At 41.3% G+C, this 18,982-nt stretch overlaps 1 protein-coding gene across 1 annotated transcript in view; it reads right to left on the reverse strand.

The window, feature by feature from the left end:
• Positions 1–5,648: 5,648 nt before the first annotated feature.
• LOC138141996 (Fc receptor-like protein 2) overlaps positions 5,649–18,982 on the reverse strand; it is a 29,955-nt gene continuing 16,621 nt past the window's right edge. The window contains exons 7-11 of the mRNA XM_069062918.1: positions 16,539–16,655; positions 10,316–10,381; positions 9,074–9,199; positions 6,256–6,287; positions 5,649–5,958 (exon numbers count right to left, since the gene is read on the reverse strand). Coding sequence (XP_068919019.1) covers positions 5,827–5,958; positions 6,256–6,287; positions 9,074–9,199; positions 10,316–10,381; positions 16,539–16,655 — 473 coding nt within the window. The 3' untranslated portion in view covers positions 5,649–5,826. The remainder of the gene's footprint in view (positions 5,959–6,255; positions 6,288–9,073; positions 9,200–10,315; positions 10,382–16,538; positions 16,656–18,982) is intronic.

Below are 18,982 nucleotides of genomic sequence, written 5' to 3' on the forward strand. Positions count from 1 at the left end.
AGAGCTATTACCCCTCAGACTGGTGCTTGATCCCCTACACTCTGCAGGCCAGCAGATGAAGCTGCCACGTGGTGCTGGCTGACTGTGCCTGTGCCTCAGTGGCTTCTTGCCCTGGGGGGCAAAAGCCATGCACTCCCACTTACTGTTCCTAAAGTCCAGACTGCACTGACCTCTCACTTTGTCCTTCACATGTATGTGTTGATAATTCTGGAAACAGCCACAGCTGCTGGTGATCTGGAATCCCTGAGGCTGGTGGCTGGTCAGGCCCGCCCTGGGGCTAAAGACTCGGTGTGGGGCTGGGCTAGGCTCCCAGAGCAGTGCTGGCTGATTCCTGCCAGCCTGCTGGGCTGTCCTCAGTGGGAAGTTAGCTTCTCTGTGTCTTTTTGTGGGTTCTGCAGCTCCAAAGTTTGTTTAGAGTCCCCTTTTTACATGGATTGGGGAAGGTGGGAGCCAGAGCAGCAGGGAGGTCCTGCTTCTAGTCTACCATCTTGACTCCGCCCATGGCCCTACTATTGAACAAGCAATAAGAGCCAGTGATTTGGGTTTAAGTCATGGTCCTTAGAAAAGAAGTCTAGCCTGTAAACCTCAAGATATCTCCAGAGGTTTAACAATCAAAATTTATATTCTTTTGGGCAGAGCACTTACATGTAAGGGTATGATTCCCTATGTGGACAGAGGGATGGAAGAGAGGGAGAGGGGAGAGAGAGAGGGAAGAGGGGGAATTTTGTTAATGTGTAACTTGCATATATAAGAAGACCTAAGAAAGCATGCAATTGGGGGTAGCTAGGTAGTGAAGTGGATAAAGTACCATCCATGGAGTCAGGAGGACTTGAGTTCAAACCCAGCCTCAGATACTTGACACTTACTAGCTATGTGACCCTGGGCAAGTCACTTAACCCTGATTGCCTACCTCCCCTCCCCCACAAAGTCACAAAAACAAAATAATTGATAAGATTAAAGATAGCTGTATTTTTAGTCAGTGTCCCATTTTCCAGTATCTAATTTTCATATGACCAATGAAAAAACTTGGAAGTAGAAGCAGCAGAATGTTGAGTCCCAGAACTATTTTGGGTTGTTGGACAAATGGGTTGGGTTGTTGGACTGGTTATGACTAAGCTAGAATAAATTTGGATTTGGTTAATGTGTGGGGTACAGGGACCCTAAAAATCCCTTACCCCAAAATTAAAAGTCAGAGGTGTCTTGAGGTAGGAACAGGAAGTTTTTATTCAGTTCTTTCGAGAAAAGGGCATCCCTTCTACCAGTGCAAACCAGTGGAATGAGGCCCAAAAGATAAAACAAGATTATATGCCTTAGCATAAACAAGTCCCCTCCCATCACTATCCCTCATTCCCACTGATTGGTTGGGAGGCAGGCTCACAGTCTAGGTGTAAAAATAGATAAAGAACAAGAAGACAGCCCACCTCATTCCCACTGGCTGGGAGGTGGGCTTACAGTCTGAGGGCAAAAAGGACAAAGAATGGAAAAGCTGGGTATAGCCAGTCCAAATGTACATGCCATATTCAGCAAAACATGAAGACAAGGAAAGGGGGAGGGTCCTAGGAGACTTCTAAAGGGCTTATTGCTAATGTGGCAGCAAGGGAAGGGGAAGAGTCCTGAGTTGTGTAATTTCATAGGAAACCCAGGACTCAGGTTTGTTTGGTTTCCCAAAAGGTCTTCCTCTGGTTTTCAATGTAATCTTTCTTCTCCCTGAGGAGTCTTCACAGAAAGTGCAGAGAGTATATCCCACTCAGTTAATCACCATGAGCTAGAAGTAAGGTGTCTCACAGAAGTGATTCAGCTTTGCATGAGCAACTAGGTCAGATTTCTCTACTTCCGATGGGCCTGTCCCCAGCCTTTACACCTCCACCCTCTTATTTGTTGAGTTACTCCCCAGAGCCTGCTTTTGAGGAAATGTCTGAGCTAGTTATTCTCATTTTTCTTTCTGTTTTTGCCTCTTCAGTCTTCTCTACCTTGCTTCCACATAGCTAAGTTCTCTCCTCATCCTGCTTTTCAGCTCCCTTTCATGTGTAGTCTTCTGTATTAGAATCTAAGCTCTTGGAGGGCATATTTTTCTTTCTGCTTGTACTTGCATTCCCAGCTCTTAGCACAGAGCCTGGCTAGTTAATGCTTTAATAATTCTCTGTTTATCTAGGTATCTATCTACATGCTTCTTGGTGAAAGGAGTATCACGTACTTGACCCTTAGTGGTGAGGGGTACTTTAGCAATGAACTTAAGTCAAAACATGATGGAATAAAAGACCTGGATTTTAAAGTGTGCTTTTATGAGTTATTCAGACAGTAGGAGTCCAATGGGAAGAGGATTACCATATCTCACTGCATAATCATTGCAGATTTCATGCCAATTTTTTTGCAAAAATGTGGGGTTGTGGCCATTATGAGAAGCTTTAAAAAAATCATGTTGGTATTACTTAAAAATAATTTGTTACTAATAACTAAACTGCCTTTAGTGTGAGATTAAGATGCATAGAATACTTGTGAATATAACTTAAAATTGAATATTGACAATTCACATGCACTGAGAATTCTAATGTGCGAGAGATAAATGTAAATCCATGTGCCACTGGTAAGTACATTGCTGCTTTGTTTACCTTTTAAATGACATGATGAACAGAATTATACCATGAGATGATTATGTGATGAAACCAATTTTTGGACTAAAAAAAACCCAAACAAACCCAAACCCAAGGGTGCAACTATTATGAAGTGAAATAAAAAGTGGTAGATTGTCTAGCGGCTCCAAGTGAGCTTGACCAGGTACATTTTCTCTCTAGGGGAAGCTAAGCCTTCACAGTAGTCCCATAATGGCAGTTAGGTGGTGCAGTGGACAGAATGCTGGGCCTGGGATCAAGAAGACCTGAATTCAAATGTGACCTCAGACACTTGCTAGCCATATGCCCTAGGACAAATCACTTAACCTTGTTTGAATCAATTTCCTCCCTTTAAAATGGGGATAATTATCGCACCTACCTTTCAGAGTTATTGTGAGGATCAAAAGAGACAGTAATTCTAAATAACTGGGGTGACTAGGTGGTACAGTGAGTAGAGTACCGGCCTTGGAGTCAGGAGGACCTGAGTTCAAATCTAGCATCAGACACTTGATCATACTTACTAGTCATGTGACCTTGGGCAAATCACTTAATCCCGATTGCCCTGCCTTCCCCCTTCAAAAAGGGAAGAAAAAAAAAAAGAGACTAATTCTAAACAGCTTAGCACAGTGCCTGCTACAGGGTAAGTACTATTATTGTCTCAAGGGGATGGTGGTGAAACAAAGTGTCTCTGGAACGATGGGATATTGTCTATCTAATAGGTCCAAGGATATTCCTTTCTATAGGGAATCTGGACTCTAGCGTGGCATGGAATCTTGGAACATGAGAGAAAATCACAATCACTGGAGAGGTGAGAATTTTCTTGATTTTTGGGTGATATTGTGAGAACTCTCTTTTTCTAACTACTCCTTCCCAATCTCATCATCTTTCCTTCCCCTCTTAAGATGGCGATCCCCCAAGGTTCCATCTTTGGCTATTCTCCCCCCTGGGAATCTCATTCACTTTCATGACGAGGGCATGCTCCTACACAGAACTCTCAGATCCTCATGGCCAGTCCTGCCTACTCTCGGTGTTCCAGGCCTGTATCTCCACCTGCTTACAGGACATCTCCCCACCAGCACCTCAGACTCAATTTGCCCACGTGTTTAGAACTGAGCTTACTGATTGAGAGTGGTGTCATGGAAAGAGAAGTGAACTTGGGGTCTGGAGATCTGAGCTGGGTCTTAGCTTTGATGCAATAGCCATGTGACCTAAATCATTTCCTCTCTGGGATTCTTACTGTCTTTATTAGTAAAAAGGGGATAATAATACTTTTTTTTTTTTTACAGGATTTTAGTGTGAAATGCACTTTGCAAACCTTAAAAGCTCAAAACCTTAAAAAGAGATTTTAACTATTATTTCCCTATAAAGTTTCCCTTCTTTCATTATTTCTCTCTATGGCATTACCACTCACCTACTCTTCCATATTTGGAACTTAAAAAAATAAATCTTTACCTCCATCACTTCTCATATCTAATCAGTTGTGGCAGGGGTGTTAGATCTTTAACTACTAAAATCCTTTTTTACCACATCTGATCTCTGTAGTTCTACACCTCTTTTTTTTCTCTATATATATTCATGGTTTTGTTTCTTAGAATTTTGTACCTATAAGTGCTATATCTTTCATCGCCTGCCTGGAGGAGTATGAATGAATCAGTACTGATTGCTATCTATTCCATACATGCATACACAATTTTATACATAACTGTATTAATTAGTAAGGCCTTCATTCCCTCATTAGATCTTTGCATATGCTCCTTCCCTATGGAACTAGGTGGTGCAGTGCATAGGGCATTAGGCTTAGAATTATAAAGATCTGAGTTCAGACATGACCTCAGACATTAGCTGTGTGACCCAGGACAAATCCTTTAACTTCTTTTGGCCTTAGTTCCTTATCTATAAAATGTGGACACTTTGGAGAAGGAAATTGCAAACCATTCCAGTATCTTTGCCAAGAAAACTCCATGGACAAGTCCATGGGGTCACAAAGAACTGGATGTGACCGAACAACAACAAAAGGTGGAGGGAAGGAAATAAATATTTATATAGCACTGGGCACTGTGCTAAGGGATTTTAGAACATTATCTCAATGAGATCTCTAGTGAGATCCTCACTATGACCCTGCATGGTAAGGACTCCCATTTTATTACCCCCATTTTACAGTTGAGGAAACTGAGACAAACAGAGGTTAAACGACTTGCCCCTTACTCACACAGCTAGTAAGTGTCTGGTGCCATATTTGAATTCAGGTCTTCTTGACTCCAGGCCTAGCACTCTATCCACTTTGCCATCCAGATACCTAACTAGTGCAAAAGATAAAAATAAAAGGCATTAGTAAAATGTCTAAGCAGCTAGGTGGTACAGTAAGTAGAGTGCTTGACTTGGAGTCAGGGAGACCTGAGTTCAAATACTGCCTTAGACACTAGCTATGTGACTCTAGGCAAACCACTAGCCTCAGTTTCTTCATCTGTAAGATGGGAACAATAATAGCACCTGCCTCCCAGGGTTGTTGTGAGGACCAAATGAGATGACATATTCTAAGCACTATTAAAATCTTAAAGAACTATATCAGGGGGAGGCTAGGTGGTACAGTGAATAGAGCATCAGTCCTGGAGTCAGGACGACCTGAGTTCAAATCCTGCCTCAGACACTTAACATAAAATAAAACTAGCCATGTGACCTTGGGCAAATCACTTAACCCCATTTGCCCTACTTTACCCCCTCCAAAAAGCAAAAAAAAAAAATCTTAAAAAAAGATCTATATCAATACTAGTTATTACTGGGAAAAAAAAAAAAAGAAAATAGTACCTGGAAATCTAGGTCTGAATCCTGGTTCTGAGCTCTCTGAAAAATAGGGGTAACAATGAATACACATTCTAACTCACAGCTATTATGAGGAGTGTGCCTTGTAAAATCTTAAAGTTCTATAAAAATGTGAACAATTATTTTTGGTAATAAATAATAAAATGAAATAAACACAAAGTGGGAAGACTGTAGGCCTTTCTGTCTTGTTTCATCAAAGGGAGGGAAGGAAGCTCAGTGTTATCTCTGTGGTGTCTAGATGACAGCAGAGTCCTGGGAGGAAAACTCCTCTAACTGGGCCTCTCATTTCTCAGGAGTCCAAAAGTCTTCTTGCCCTATTGTCTTTCCTTCTGTTTCCATGTCCATTCAGAATGATGAGGAGCTCCTGGCTTCCCTAGGGAGAACACACTATTCAGGCTCAGGAATGAAGCTGGACATTCTCGTAGTTGCCTATGTCGTCTTTCTGGGTCCCATCTGTAGCCTCAGTCATCCTGACTCTATCCTCCAGAGGTTGTTTGACCTTTACTTTAGAGTACACAACAGAGAAATCCTGAGAGAGGGAGAAAGCACATGGATGAAGGTCTAGGGTTGGGAGGGAGGGAGAGGGAAGAAAGAGAGACAGAGACAGGACAGACAGAGAGAGAGAGAAAGAGAAAGAGAGAGAGAGAGAGAGAGAGACAGAGAGAGAGAGAGAGAGAGAGAGAGAGAGAGAGAGAGAGAGAGAGAGGAAACACAGGGGCAGAGAGAAGAGAAGGGAAGGGAAGAGAAGAGAAGAGCAGGAGAAGACAGAGAGAGAAAGGTAAGGGTTGGGGGGATAAAGAGCATCTGAGGAAATTGATTGATTCACCTGGGCAGGTGGTAGCATCAATGTGAGGTCATCTGTGGGAGGAAAGCAAATGTTTAGCTGTAGGTCTAGGCAATTATTCTATTTAAAGCCCACTCTTCTGAATTGTAAATCCCAGAGCCCTGAATCATCGGTTCAGTTTTATCTTAATGATATTCCACATAATCTGAGTTGAAAAGTCAATTGGTTCAAGCTGTACCTGAATAGGAATCCTTTCTACAACCTCCTAAAGGTTGTTCATCAAACCTGTACTTGAAAACTCCTAATAATGGAGAACTCATTACCTCATATGCCCACGGTTCAATTAAATTCAATTCAGCTTTTATTAAAAGCTTATTATGTACTGGTCACTATGCTAGGTACTGAACCTAAGGGGGAAAAAAGAAGGAATGAAAAATTTCCTGCCCTAAAAGAGCTTATGTTTCTAAGGATGTTAAAGTATCACAGTGTCTTGCTCTGCACACATTTGGTTCTCAATAAATGCTTGTTGTTATTGTTAGAGAGGGTGTATTCAAGAGTAGCTGGGTCAAGTTTAACACCTTGTTAATTTAGGCATTTGTTTTAGTAGCTATGATACCTTCTTAATCCTTGTTAGTGGTTATGTAACACTTTAGAGTTTACTAAGTGTTGTCCTGAGCAGCTAGGTGGAGCCAGAGTGCACAAAGCACTGGGCCTGGGGTCAGGAAGCCCCATCTTCCTCAGTTCAAATCCAGCCTCAGACACTTACTAGCTGTGTGACCCTGGGTAAGTAACTCAACCCTGTTTGCCTCAGTTTCTTCATTTGTAAAATGAACTGGAGAAGGAAATGGCAAACCACTCCAGGATCTCTGCCAAGAAAATCCCAAATGGGGTCACAAAGAGTTGGATATGACTGAACAGCAACAACAATAAAGTACTCTACACATGTTACTGCTTTTGAGCCTCACAACCACCCTGGGAAGTGGTTGCTATTATTATCCCCATATTCTGAAGCAGATAGCAGTTAAGTGACTTGCCCAGGGTCACAGCTAATAAGTGTCTGAGGCAGGATTTGAACTCAGGTTTTCCTGACTCCAGGTTCACTACTATACACTAGCATACCACCTAGATGCCTCTTGATGGGCAGTGAACTTCTCTTGCCTTGGTATGCACTGGCCCGTTGATGCTATATTATTAATGGTTAATTGATTCCCGATCATTTTCAGAGAACATGGGCTATGCCCTAGGGCTGTCTTTAAAAAAGGGAGCTAGGGAGTTAGGGAGAATAAGAAATAAGAAACACAGATAGGAGAAGGGCTGTACATCCTGAGGCTCAGACTTGGTTTTCACAGACCACCTATACTTTCGCCATGGACCCCTAGGGAGCTCATGGATCCTATGTTAGTAAACCTTGTCCTAGAGAGAAGAGGAAGTGAACAAACATTTATGTGCCTGGCACTGTTCTAAGTGCTTTAAAAATATCTTGTTTGATTGTCACAACAACAGATGTGGAAACTGAGGCAGACAGAAGCTAAGTGACTTGCTCAGGGTCACACAGCTAGTAAATGTCCCTTAGAGAGGGTTTCCTTAGGTCATTGACATAACTCATTGTTTCTTCAACCAGGAGGAAAAGAAAGAGAGTGAAACAGTGACTAAACAATCTGGGGTGTGGTAGTTATCATTTGCTCCCTAAGCACTGAAAGATCTGGATGTTTAGGTGAGAATTAATTTCTCTTCTAGCTCTGATGTGAACTAATTGTCTGGCCTTGGATAGGTAACTTGACCTCGCTTGGCCTTAGTTTCCTGTCTATAAAGCAAAGTAGTTGGAGTAGATGCCCTCTAAGGTCCCTTCCTGATTGGTATGATTGTTTCCTAGACCATAATTAAGGTGCTCATGGGGAATTAAAAAGGGACCAAATTTTCCTTGACTTCATGGTGCTCAACTAAGCATTTTTTTTGGTTCCTTTTCATAGTATGGTGAAGAGACATCTGGGATTTAGAAGCAAAAGGCCTAGGTTCAAAGCTCACCTCTATTATTTACTACCTATGTGATTTTGGGTGAAGTATTTAACTTGGCCTCATTTTCTTCATCCAAAAAATGAGGGGGGGGGGTTTGTCTAGATGACCTCTAAAGTCCCATCCAGCTATAAATTCCTTATCACTTATGAAAGATAATGTACCTCAGAGGCTCTACAAGTCCTGCCCCAATGTGAGTCTTGGTGAGAGGTCAACCACTATTTAGTCCTAGATTGGTAAGAAACTTGGAATGGAAACAGAATTTGGAAAAAAAACCAAACTGGATTTTCTTCTCATCCCTCTCAACCTTCAGCTCTTCCCCAGTGGAGACATTTATTTTTAACCCACCCTGTTTTATTTGAATTAAGGGAAGGATTTGCCCATACATGGCCCAGAAAGCTGGCAGAATGGTTGCATCTTGTTGGTAGCGTCCAAAGATAAGTAAAGAGAGAACGCTTTGGGGGCAAAAGCTCTGCCATTCATCTGCAAGACATTTCCCTCATTGTCCTAGAAATTATGTCACAGGCCAACAGCAATGCAAATCTATCACGCCAACAATCCAGCAGTCCATAAATAGGGACATCAATTAGTCAACAAGCATTTAAGTATCTATTTTGGGTCAAGAACTTTGCTAAGAGCTGAGAATGCAGACAAAAAGAGATGAATGTTCTGTCAAGGAGAGCGCTTGAACAGCTCTGCTGAGCAGGTTGTCTGTGGAGAAGGGACAACAGCAGGATGGCGGAGAGACTCTGGGGCTGTGCTGGAGGGCACTAATGTGATTTGGAGCAGGCCAGATGCAATAGGACAGGACACAATTCAACACAAGAACCAGATCTCGTTCTCTCACCTGCATCTTCTTTATTTTGCTGCAACATCCAGGGCTCAGAATACACCACTTCACTGATGACAGGATTCACTGTAAGTCCTGGGTCTGCAAATATTGAATCGTGTGTTCTAGAGTGCTGGCTTGGATCTGTAGATGGGCCAGAAGCGAGAATAGGACTTTATAGGCAGGGTCAGACGGATGTGCCAGAATTTAAATATTTATACTTATTACATTATGGCAGAAGATGAAGTCCTTCCACACACACATGCCCTGACTCTTCTTTCCTGGAATATCTTCCATCCCCAGTATGATGTCTGGCATTCCAGGAAAATTCCCTATTTATTGAGAGGCAGCCCAAAGAGTACTGAATTTGCTATCAGAAGACCTGGGTTCCAATGGCATTGACACTTATTAGCTATGTGGCTGTGGACACAAAGATCTTTAAAATTTGATCTTTAATATCCTTATTATTATGCAATAGGGTAATAATAATTACATATCCTTATTAATACACAATAGGATTGCACTATATGAACCATGAGGACCCTTCCTGATCTACATTCTCTAAAAAAGTCATGTTGTTCACTTTATGATAGTGTTGTAAGCTCACATAAGAACATTTCACATTTATATGGTGCCATAAAGAGATGTCAAAGGGACCTATGATAACGAAGGGTTAGGTGAATGTAGTATCTGCCACCTAGTGGCCAAGATTCTGATTAAACCACTTTCCTACAACAACTCTGGGAAGCAGGTGGTGGTGCAGGTGTGATCAACCAATTTTTTAGATAAGGAGCCTAAAGTGCTAGATAAATTTGGTTTATCATTGAAATCATGATAAAGTAATAATGATAGCTGACATTAATATGGTGCTTTAAAGTTAAAATTACTTTATGTACATTATTGCTTTAGATCCTTATAACCCTTTGAGGTAGGTATTAATAGGTATTAAGAAACCCATTTTACACATGAGGAAACCAAGGCTTGGAGAGGTCAACTTATTTGCCCATGGTCAAATAGCTAGCAAGTGTCAGAGGTGGAATTCAAACTCAAGTCTCTCCTGATGCCCAGTGTATCACTTTTTCCATTAAACCTGGTTGCCTCACAAAGCTGTGCTCCAGAGGTCCTGTTCTCTGAGGCTGAGCAAAACCTGGGGTGGCTGGTAGGCTAAAGAAACAAGAGAGTTTGTGTTCCCTTCTCCTATTCCCCTCCTCATTGCCTGGGCTCAGGTCTGGAGCCCTTGTCCAATGGCGAGGTCCTTACCATTGACATATGTTGGCTCTAACTCTGCTTCGGTGAATTCTTCAGATCCTGGGCTCCTGTGAGATACATGCAGATGTCATATTTCCTGGCACAATAACAACACTATTAATTTATATATGATTAATGAATTTATATAAAAATAATTAATATACATTAATGAGATCATCAAGGAGAGAGCCCTGTAGAAAATAGTAGGTGTGGTGACACTGAGCTTCAGAGAAATCAGCAGCCAGAAAGGCATAGAGAGCTTACTGTGATTCATGGGGTTTTACCACCCAAGAATCTGTGCATGGGTGTTTTGTAAAGAGAAGCAATCAAGTAGTAGAATGGACCAATGATGGCCAAAGCTAGGGTAGCAGGGTAGGCTGCCTAAGGATGGAACTAGAGGGTGATGGTCATTTAGTCACAAAGTACTGCTTTGTCTTATTGTCATGGTTGCCACTCTAGTGGACCACTTCATTAGGCAATGTTGTCAGCGTCCCTCTCTGCTTCTTCCTTCTTCCTCCCTTATTTTTCCTCTCTCCTCCCTTTTCTCCTCTTCCTCCTCCCTTTCTTTTCCCTCCTCCCCCTCCTTCTCTTCCTCCCTCTTCTTCCTCCTCCCCCTCTTCCTCCTCTATGAAAGGCATACATTAATGCTTAGAGATGCAATATAAAAGTCAGATAAATGAGAGTAGCATCTGCCCCTACTGGATGAGATCCTGCTATGCAAATATTTAATCAAGTGGACAAACACCAAACATTTTAGTTAAGTAAGGAAATCAATAACATATCGGTGCTACAGATAAGCAGAATGGTTACTACATATTTTAGTTGGTGAGTGACTTTTCTTTAGGTATCCCAAAACATGCAGGGCAGGTAGGTGGTCCAGTGAACAGAGAGCACTGGGTATGGAGTCAGGAATCAGGAAGACTCATCTTCCTGATTTCAAATCTGGTTTTGGACACTTCCTATCTGTGTGACCCTGGGCAAGTCACAACCCTGTTTCACTCAATTTCCTCATCTGTCAAATGAACTGGAGAAGGAAATGGCAAAACTGTGTCAGTATCTTTGCCAAGAAAACCCCAAATGGAGTCGCGAAGAGTCAGACAAAAACGACTGAACAGAAACAACAAATCCCAAAGCATGTGGAATCAGGAAATGAATTGGTATAAATCCAGTGATAAATGGCATTTTCCATGTTCCTGGACTATGGACTTCTAGCAAAGGTCAAGAAGTCAGCCACTGAAAGGACCAAGAACTTGCCTGGTTCCAACAGTAAAACTTTTTCCTGCAAAGAAAAGGAAGATTAATGTCAATCAATCAGAAAGCAATGTGTCTACTATAACTCAGACACTGTCCTTAATTCTAGGGATATGAAGACAAAAATAAGAGTCCAGACACCTTGCTCTCAAGGGGCTTGCACTCTATTGGGGGATGCCAGTAGAGGGGGTGCAGCACTGTAGGAGTCTCAAATGAGCATGGAAATGGAGCCCTTGGTCCTTTCTTGTGATGACACAGAGTAAGGGAAAGGCATGATTCTCACCTGCTAGAAGTTTGGAATTTAAATGAAGCTCTTAGATGTGATTGGGGACTTCACTCTCATCCTCTGAGATGTTGACAATTCTGACAGATACAAATTCAGATTCAACCAGAGTTTTAAGCACCCACCATCTGCAAAGCCCCATGCTAAGTAAGCCCTGCCAGGAAATACAAGGTGGTCTCAGCACTCAAGGAGCTTGTGAAGTTCATAGCATTATGGGTCTTTAGATTTAGACCTGGAAGGGACCCTGGAGACCAACTAGACCAGTTCCCTAGTCTTACAGATGAGGAAAGCGCTGACCTTGGAATCAAGATACCTGAGCTAGAATCCTGCTACAGATGCCCCAGGGGTTATGGGGCCCTATGCAAATCACTTAACATCTCTCTGTAAAGTGGAGAGAATGATGGCACTTATTATCAGATGAGATGATATATGTAAAGCTCTTTGAAATCCTATTATTATTTATATTTAATTCTACCTATTTAATAATTTATTTAATACTATTAAATTATTTTACTATTTATCTATACTAATGATGATGATGATGATGATAATGACAAAGTAAATAGAGTCCTGAGTCTGGAGTCATGAAGACCTGAATTAAAATCCAGCTACAGACACTTCCTAGCTGTTTGACTGGCAAGTCACTTAACCTCTGTTTGCCTCAGTTTTCTCATCTGTAAAATGGGAATAATGATAGCACCGATCTCTCCCTGAGTGGTTGTAAGGATCATATGATATAAATCATATGTAAAGCACTTAGCACGGTGCCTGGCACATAGTAAGTACTTTATAAATGTTAGTTATTATTATTACCATATGACTTGTGCAAGGTCATACAAATAGTTACAGAAGCAACATCCAAGCACTGCTCCTTTAACTTCAGAACTGAGGTCCTTTTCATTATACCTCTCTAGTTCTCTCTGTTGTAAAGTATGTATCCAAGAAATGCCTGGTATATCTCTCTGAATTTATGATATTTCTCTTTAATGAGATGTTAAATTCCTTTGATAAAATTAACTCTTTGATAAGGTAAGAGCTTGTCTGGCACTGGATATTATCCATGCCCTTTTAATGGTATAATTAAAATGATTGATTCATAGCCAGTTCATATACCTGGGCTGTAGACCAGATGAACTACATCTCTGTCTAGTGAAAGAAGTTGGAGAATGGGAAGGGGACTCCAGCAGCTGTTTTTTGGGGGGAGGCTCATCTATTTTTGTTTTTTTTTTCTTTTTGGAGGGGGAAAGGCAGGACAATTGGGGTTAAGTGACTTGCCCAAGGTCACACAGCTAGTTTAAGTGTCTGAGGTCAAATTTGAACTCAGGTCCTCCTGACTCCAGGGACCATGCTCTATTCACTATGCCACCTAGCTGCCCCCATGCCCATCTATTTTCAAAAAAAGGAAAGGGAATGATGTTTGAAAATCAAAGACTGGGGACCCTAACCCCTATTCTTGGCAAAATTCTAGAATATGTTATTAAAGGTATGCAGTTAGTGGAAATCTAAGGAAAAGAAGCAGGGATCACATGCTGCATGAGACAGTACAGTTTCATCTAGAAGATATCCTTCTTGAGTAAGTCTGTTTCCTTTTATGATGTGGTCACTTGATTTGTAGAAGGAAATAATGCTATTGATATTATTTTCAGTGAATTCAGCAAAGCACATGATATCCATGAGGTAACTAGTTGGCTCAGTGGATAGTGTACTGGACTTAGAGTCGGGGAAAGACTTGAGTTCAAATCTGAACTCAGATACTTGCCATCTGTGGGACCCTGGGTAAATTACTTAATTCCTTTTAGCCTCAGTTTCCTCACCTGTAAAAATGAGGATAACAATAGCACTTTCCCCATGAGAGTATTTTGAGGATCAAATTTATATATATATATATATGTGTGTGTGTGTGTGTGTGTGTGTGTGTACAATGATTTTATATATATGTATACATACACATACATACACACATGTATATAAAGTCTCAGGGCAACTAGGTGGCTTAAGGGATAGAGCACTGGGCTTTGAATCAGGAAGACTTTTATCTTTCTGAGTTCAAATCTGGCCTCAGACACTTATTAGCTGAGTGACCCTGGGCAAATCACTTAACCCTGTTTGCCTCAGTTTCCTTATCTGTAAAATGAGATGGAGAAGGAAAGTCAAACCACTCCAGTATCTTTTCCAAGAAAATTCCAAAATAGAGTTGGACACAACTAAAACAACTGGACAACATCTCTCTATCTAGCTAAACTATATAAAATTTTGTAAATCCTAAAGCACTGTGTTAAAATATAAGCCATTATTTTTATTATTAGCTGTGATTATGCTATTGTTGCAGACTTCATATAGAAATATGGGTTAGCCAATATTACAATTAAGAACCTTTGCTGTGAAATCTCAAATACAAGCCTGGTGAAACTCTAAGCAGGACAAAGAGCCAAAGGGAATGTTTACAGAGAAGTTCAAAGATTGAACCTAGTCTGTGCATAATCAGTTCTGAACCATGAATCACATGGTGGTTCTCAAAATATGTGATGAGGGTATAAAGCTGGTATTTGGCTTGGAAATTGGCATCACTCACACCTAGGGCTTCCTAAACTTGTTCCCTCTTCCTTGTTCTACTCCCTCTTTTAGCGGATCCAGAGAACACAAGTATATTCTTCCCAGATTGTCATGCACCAGAAAAGAAGGGAGTAGATGTTGATTATCTTCTTCTTGGGAACAGGGATAAAATCTTGGGCATTTGAGACTAGGGACTGTGGTGCTTTTTATTTAGTTGTTTTCAGATTCTTCATGACCCCATTTGGGGTTGTTTTTTGGCAAAGATACTTGCCATTTCCTTTTCCAGCTCATTTTGCATATAAGGAAGGTGAGGCAAACAAAATTAAGTGCCTTGCCCTGCAGTCCCATAGTTAGGAAGTGTCTGAGGATGGATTTGAACTCAGGAAGATGAGTCTTCAGTGCTCTACCCACCTCACCACCTAGCTGCCCCTAAGTGCGGCTTCCACCAGTTTCTTCCCTGATTAGTTTTATACCCAGTCAAGAGTAAGGGAGTCCCTGTATCAGGGTGGAGATCTGTGGGGAATCAACACAAATGACCTTAAGGGATTGTGCCCAGAGATTCAGGGACAACCCAAGGCCAACTATGTTTGCTGGATTTGGAGTTGAATGGTTTTGGGAGAAAATGGGTCAAAAGTGGATTCTCTAACTAAGTTTTAAATGTCTAGTCTCTTAGGGATGGTGTTTGTGGGAGGGGGATATCAGCATATGGGTCAGAACTATATTCTTAAACTGAGGAATAAGTTACATACTTACTAACAGAGAAGTCAGTTCAGTTCACAAGCGTTTAAGCACCTACTATGTGGGAAGGCTAAGTAAGTGTTTAATAAAAGTTTATTGATTGATTGATTTCAAGACACATTGAGTTAAGCCCTGGGGATAAAAAGAAATAAAAAAAAACCCTGTCCTTAAGGGTCTTATATGGGAGACAACTAGGTACATATGATATATTTATATTTTAGATGGAAAGTAATATCATGGTGGAAGGCACTAGTAGCTGAAGGGACCAGGGAAGGTGGGACTTAAGGTGAGTTTTGAAGGAAGCCAGGGTTTCTAAGACAAGAAGGTGAGGAAGGAGAGCATTCCAGACTTGGGGAACAACAGTCAATACAGACAGGAGATGGATGGAGTGTCACGTATGAGGAATAGCAATTAGGTGAGTACAGGTGTATCACAGAGGATGAGGAGGGGAGTAAGGTATAAGAAGGCCTGGAAGGTAGGAAGGAGCCGAGCTGGGAAGAGGGTTAAATGCCAGACATGGGACTTTATATCTAATGCTTAAGGTGATAGGGAGACTCTGAAGATGGTCATTGAGAACACACCTATGGGAGATGGGCTGGGGCCCAGCCAAAGGAGACAGGCAGTATCAGACTGGAGACACAGGGTCACAGTAAGTTGGTAAGTGTTCACAGAACCTTGCCTGACCTAAGATAAATACTCTAAATATTTCACAGACTCATACAATATCAGAGTTTGAAGAGACCCCAGAGACTATAAAAATAGCTAACATTTGTATAACTCTTTAAAGTTTAAAAAACACTTTATAAATTCCTCATCTAATCCTTATAATAATCCTGGGAGGTTGGTATTATTATTATCTCCATTTATAAATGAGGAAACAGGCAGGCAGAGGTTAAGTGACTTACCCAAGGTCACATAGCTAGTAAATATCCAAAGTTGGATTGGAACTCAGATCTGTATAATCCTGGGCAAGTCACTTAACCCTGTTTGCTTATTAAAAAAAGCTGGATAAATGTTGTTTCTGTTGATGTGCCAGAGACAGTTCTTAATGAGAGCTATGGTTAAATTTTTTGTGTGACTATTTATACTTCAGAAATCTACAAACATTATAAATCAGGGATTGATTCATTGTTTTCTTAATTGTCCGGACAAGGAAATAATGGAGAAAAATGTTAAAAATGCTGATTAAATTTAAAAGTGTATCCTGTACATATTTTAAAAAATATATTAATTTTTCAGAGATGTGCTTGCTAAACATTTACCAGCATACCTCTGGTCTGTTCTGTTCTTAACTTGGTGCTGCACCAGTCATTCAGTGAGGGTCTGAAGCCTTAAGGTGACAGTCACTCTGGGCATGAGACAGGATGGAGACAGGGATTCTGTAAAGGTAAATGAGCAGGGCCTACAAACCTGATCTCCTCTGGGTCCTGAAGTATAACAGAAGGGCGATACCGATGAGACCCAGGAATCCGAGCAGGCCCAAGCTGACTCCTCCAGCAAGCAGGCCCTTTTGCTTCCCTGTAGGGACTGAGAAAGGAGAGTCTGGCATGAGGCCAGTGTGAGAACAGAAGGCCTGAGAATTCCTGAACCAATAATCCTGTTGGCTCAGAATGCAAGAAGATAGATCTAAGGGTTAGCAACACAGGAGGACTTTTTGAATTGGACTTAGAGCTAGGCAATTGGACACCTGATTCAGCTCATGTGCAAGAATATAGGAAATATCTCTTCTGCTTTTGAATAGCTGAGTCCTGAGATTGGGTTTGAGAAGTGATGACTTATTGTGAAGCCAGGGATGGAATGTGACCAAGATTATTAGTAATTTTATTATTATTATCATTAAGGTCACCAACCAGTATTTGCATATTTGTCTAGTGTTAAATAAAGTGATTGCCTTATGGGGGGTAAGGGACCTTGGGACTCAGGGAGAAGAGATGAAGTCAGCTGCTGAGCCATCCCTTCCCCATCATCTACCTAGTGACATAACCCAAAACAACACTGATCCCCAAGGACTCAACCTTGCACATCCCCAGCTGACCTGTCCTCAGAAACAATGAACCATGATCTGGCGTGGTGAGAAATGCCCCTCCATCTTGGGAGGAAGTCAAATGTTCATCCTCAAGATATCAGGTCCCGTCCTCCTTCTATACCTGTGACAGAGAGTTTCACCCCTTCACTGAGCTGGGGACCAATGCCACACAAGAGTAGATCCCAGAATTCTCAGCTGTTAGAGAGAGGTTGAGAAATGCAGCTTCTCCTAAGGTGTTACACCCTGGTGAAAAAACTGATAGAGGATTGGTGGTGTGCCTTTATCAGCTTCACACCGAAGCTCCACCATGTCCCCTTCAGTGGCCTTCCTTGTGGTAAGGACAGGACGAGACACTGGCACTGAGGGAGATAATAGAAATCAGCATTTTAGCCTTAGAAATAGGAGTCCTTTCTTTCAAGAACTTCTACCTTGAATAAAAAAATAAACAAATTTCTTTTTTTTCTAAATTACTCAAATTTCTCCCATATCTCCCCTCCCTCCCCCCTGAACCATTTTATATAACAAAGAATATTTTTTTAAAAGAAAAAGAGAAAAGGAAGAGCAAACACAATCAATAAAACTAAGGCTGTTGTTCAGTCATTTCAGATTCTTCATGACCCCATTTGGGGTTTTCTTGGCAAAGACACTAGAGTGGTTTTCCATTTCCTTCTCCAGCTCATTCTACAGATGAGGAAACTGAGCCAAACAGAGTTATGTGACTTGACCAGGGTCACATAGCTAGTAAATATCTGAAGCTGGATGTGAACTCAAGTCTTCCTGACTCCAAGCCCAACGCTCTATCCACACACCACCTAACCACCCCACAAAAGTAAGGAGATGCCCTTAAAGTTCCTCGTTCCCATATTGCCTAGGAACCTATCCACAAAGATGTGGGGAAAAAATTTGCAGGTGTCACAATGACAAGACTATCTTATGTCAATCTGATGCTTTCTGTTTTTCAAATCTGTGAGATCTCTGTTTCTGGAGGTCTTCAAGTCAGAGGCTAGATGACTATATGTTGAGGATGTTTTCTCTTCATATACAAGGTAGACTAGATGCCCTCTGACATCCCTTTCAGTCCTGAGATCTTATTATTCTGTGGTATGAATGTCAGCCCACACTTCTCTGGGCTCCTCTCTGCCCTGAGCAATTTTTCTCCATTGTCTCTTCTCTTCCTCTTCCAATTATTCTGTTATTGTTATTATTATTAATATTATTGTTTAGTCATTTCAGTCATGTCTGACTCTTCATGACCCCATTTGGGGTTTTCTTGGCAAAGATACTGGAGTGGTTTGCCATTTCCTTCTCCAGTTCATTTGACAGATGAGGAAATTGAGGCAAACAAGGTTAACCCCAGGGTCACACAGCTAATAAGTGTCTGAAGCCAGATTTAAACTCAGGAAGATGAGTCTTCTTGACTCCAGGCCTGGTGCTCTGTGTACTATGGTGTCACCTAGCTGCTCTAAATTAATATTATACCAGGGGCTTAATGATCCTCCTCTCTAGATTGCATGATATTGTGCAGAGGTGTCAAACCCAAATAGAAATAGATTCCTGCAGGCAGCTCATTGACTTCAAAAGCCACAAACTAACACTATGTTGTATTGTATTTTTATTTATTTTGTTAAACATTTTCCAATTACATTTTAATCTGGCTTGGCTGCACTAGGGAGTTTTGTGGGTTATATGAAATCACTGCCAGTGAGTTTTTCACTCTGAAATAGTAATAATAGCAGTAGCAGCAGCAGTGCTAGTAGTAATAATGGTGATGGTGGTGGTATAGTAATATTAGTAGTAGTGGTGGTGGTAATGATAATAGCAGTTGTGA

Source organism: Petaurus breviceps, unplaced genomic scaffold (genome assembly GCF_028583685.1).
Source record: "Petaurus breviceps papuanus isolate PSGF00001 unplaced genomic scaffold, PetGlider_PUasm1.0 90510, whole genome shotgun sequence".
In the NCBI taxonomy this organism is placed as follows: Eukaryota; Metazoa; Chordata; class Mammalia; order Diprotodontia; family Petauridae; genus Petaurus; species Petaurus breviceps.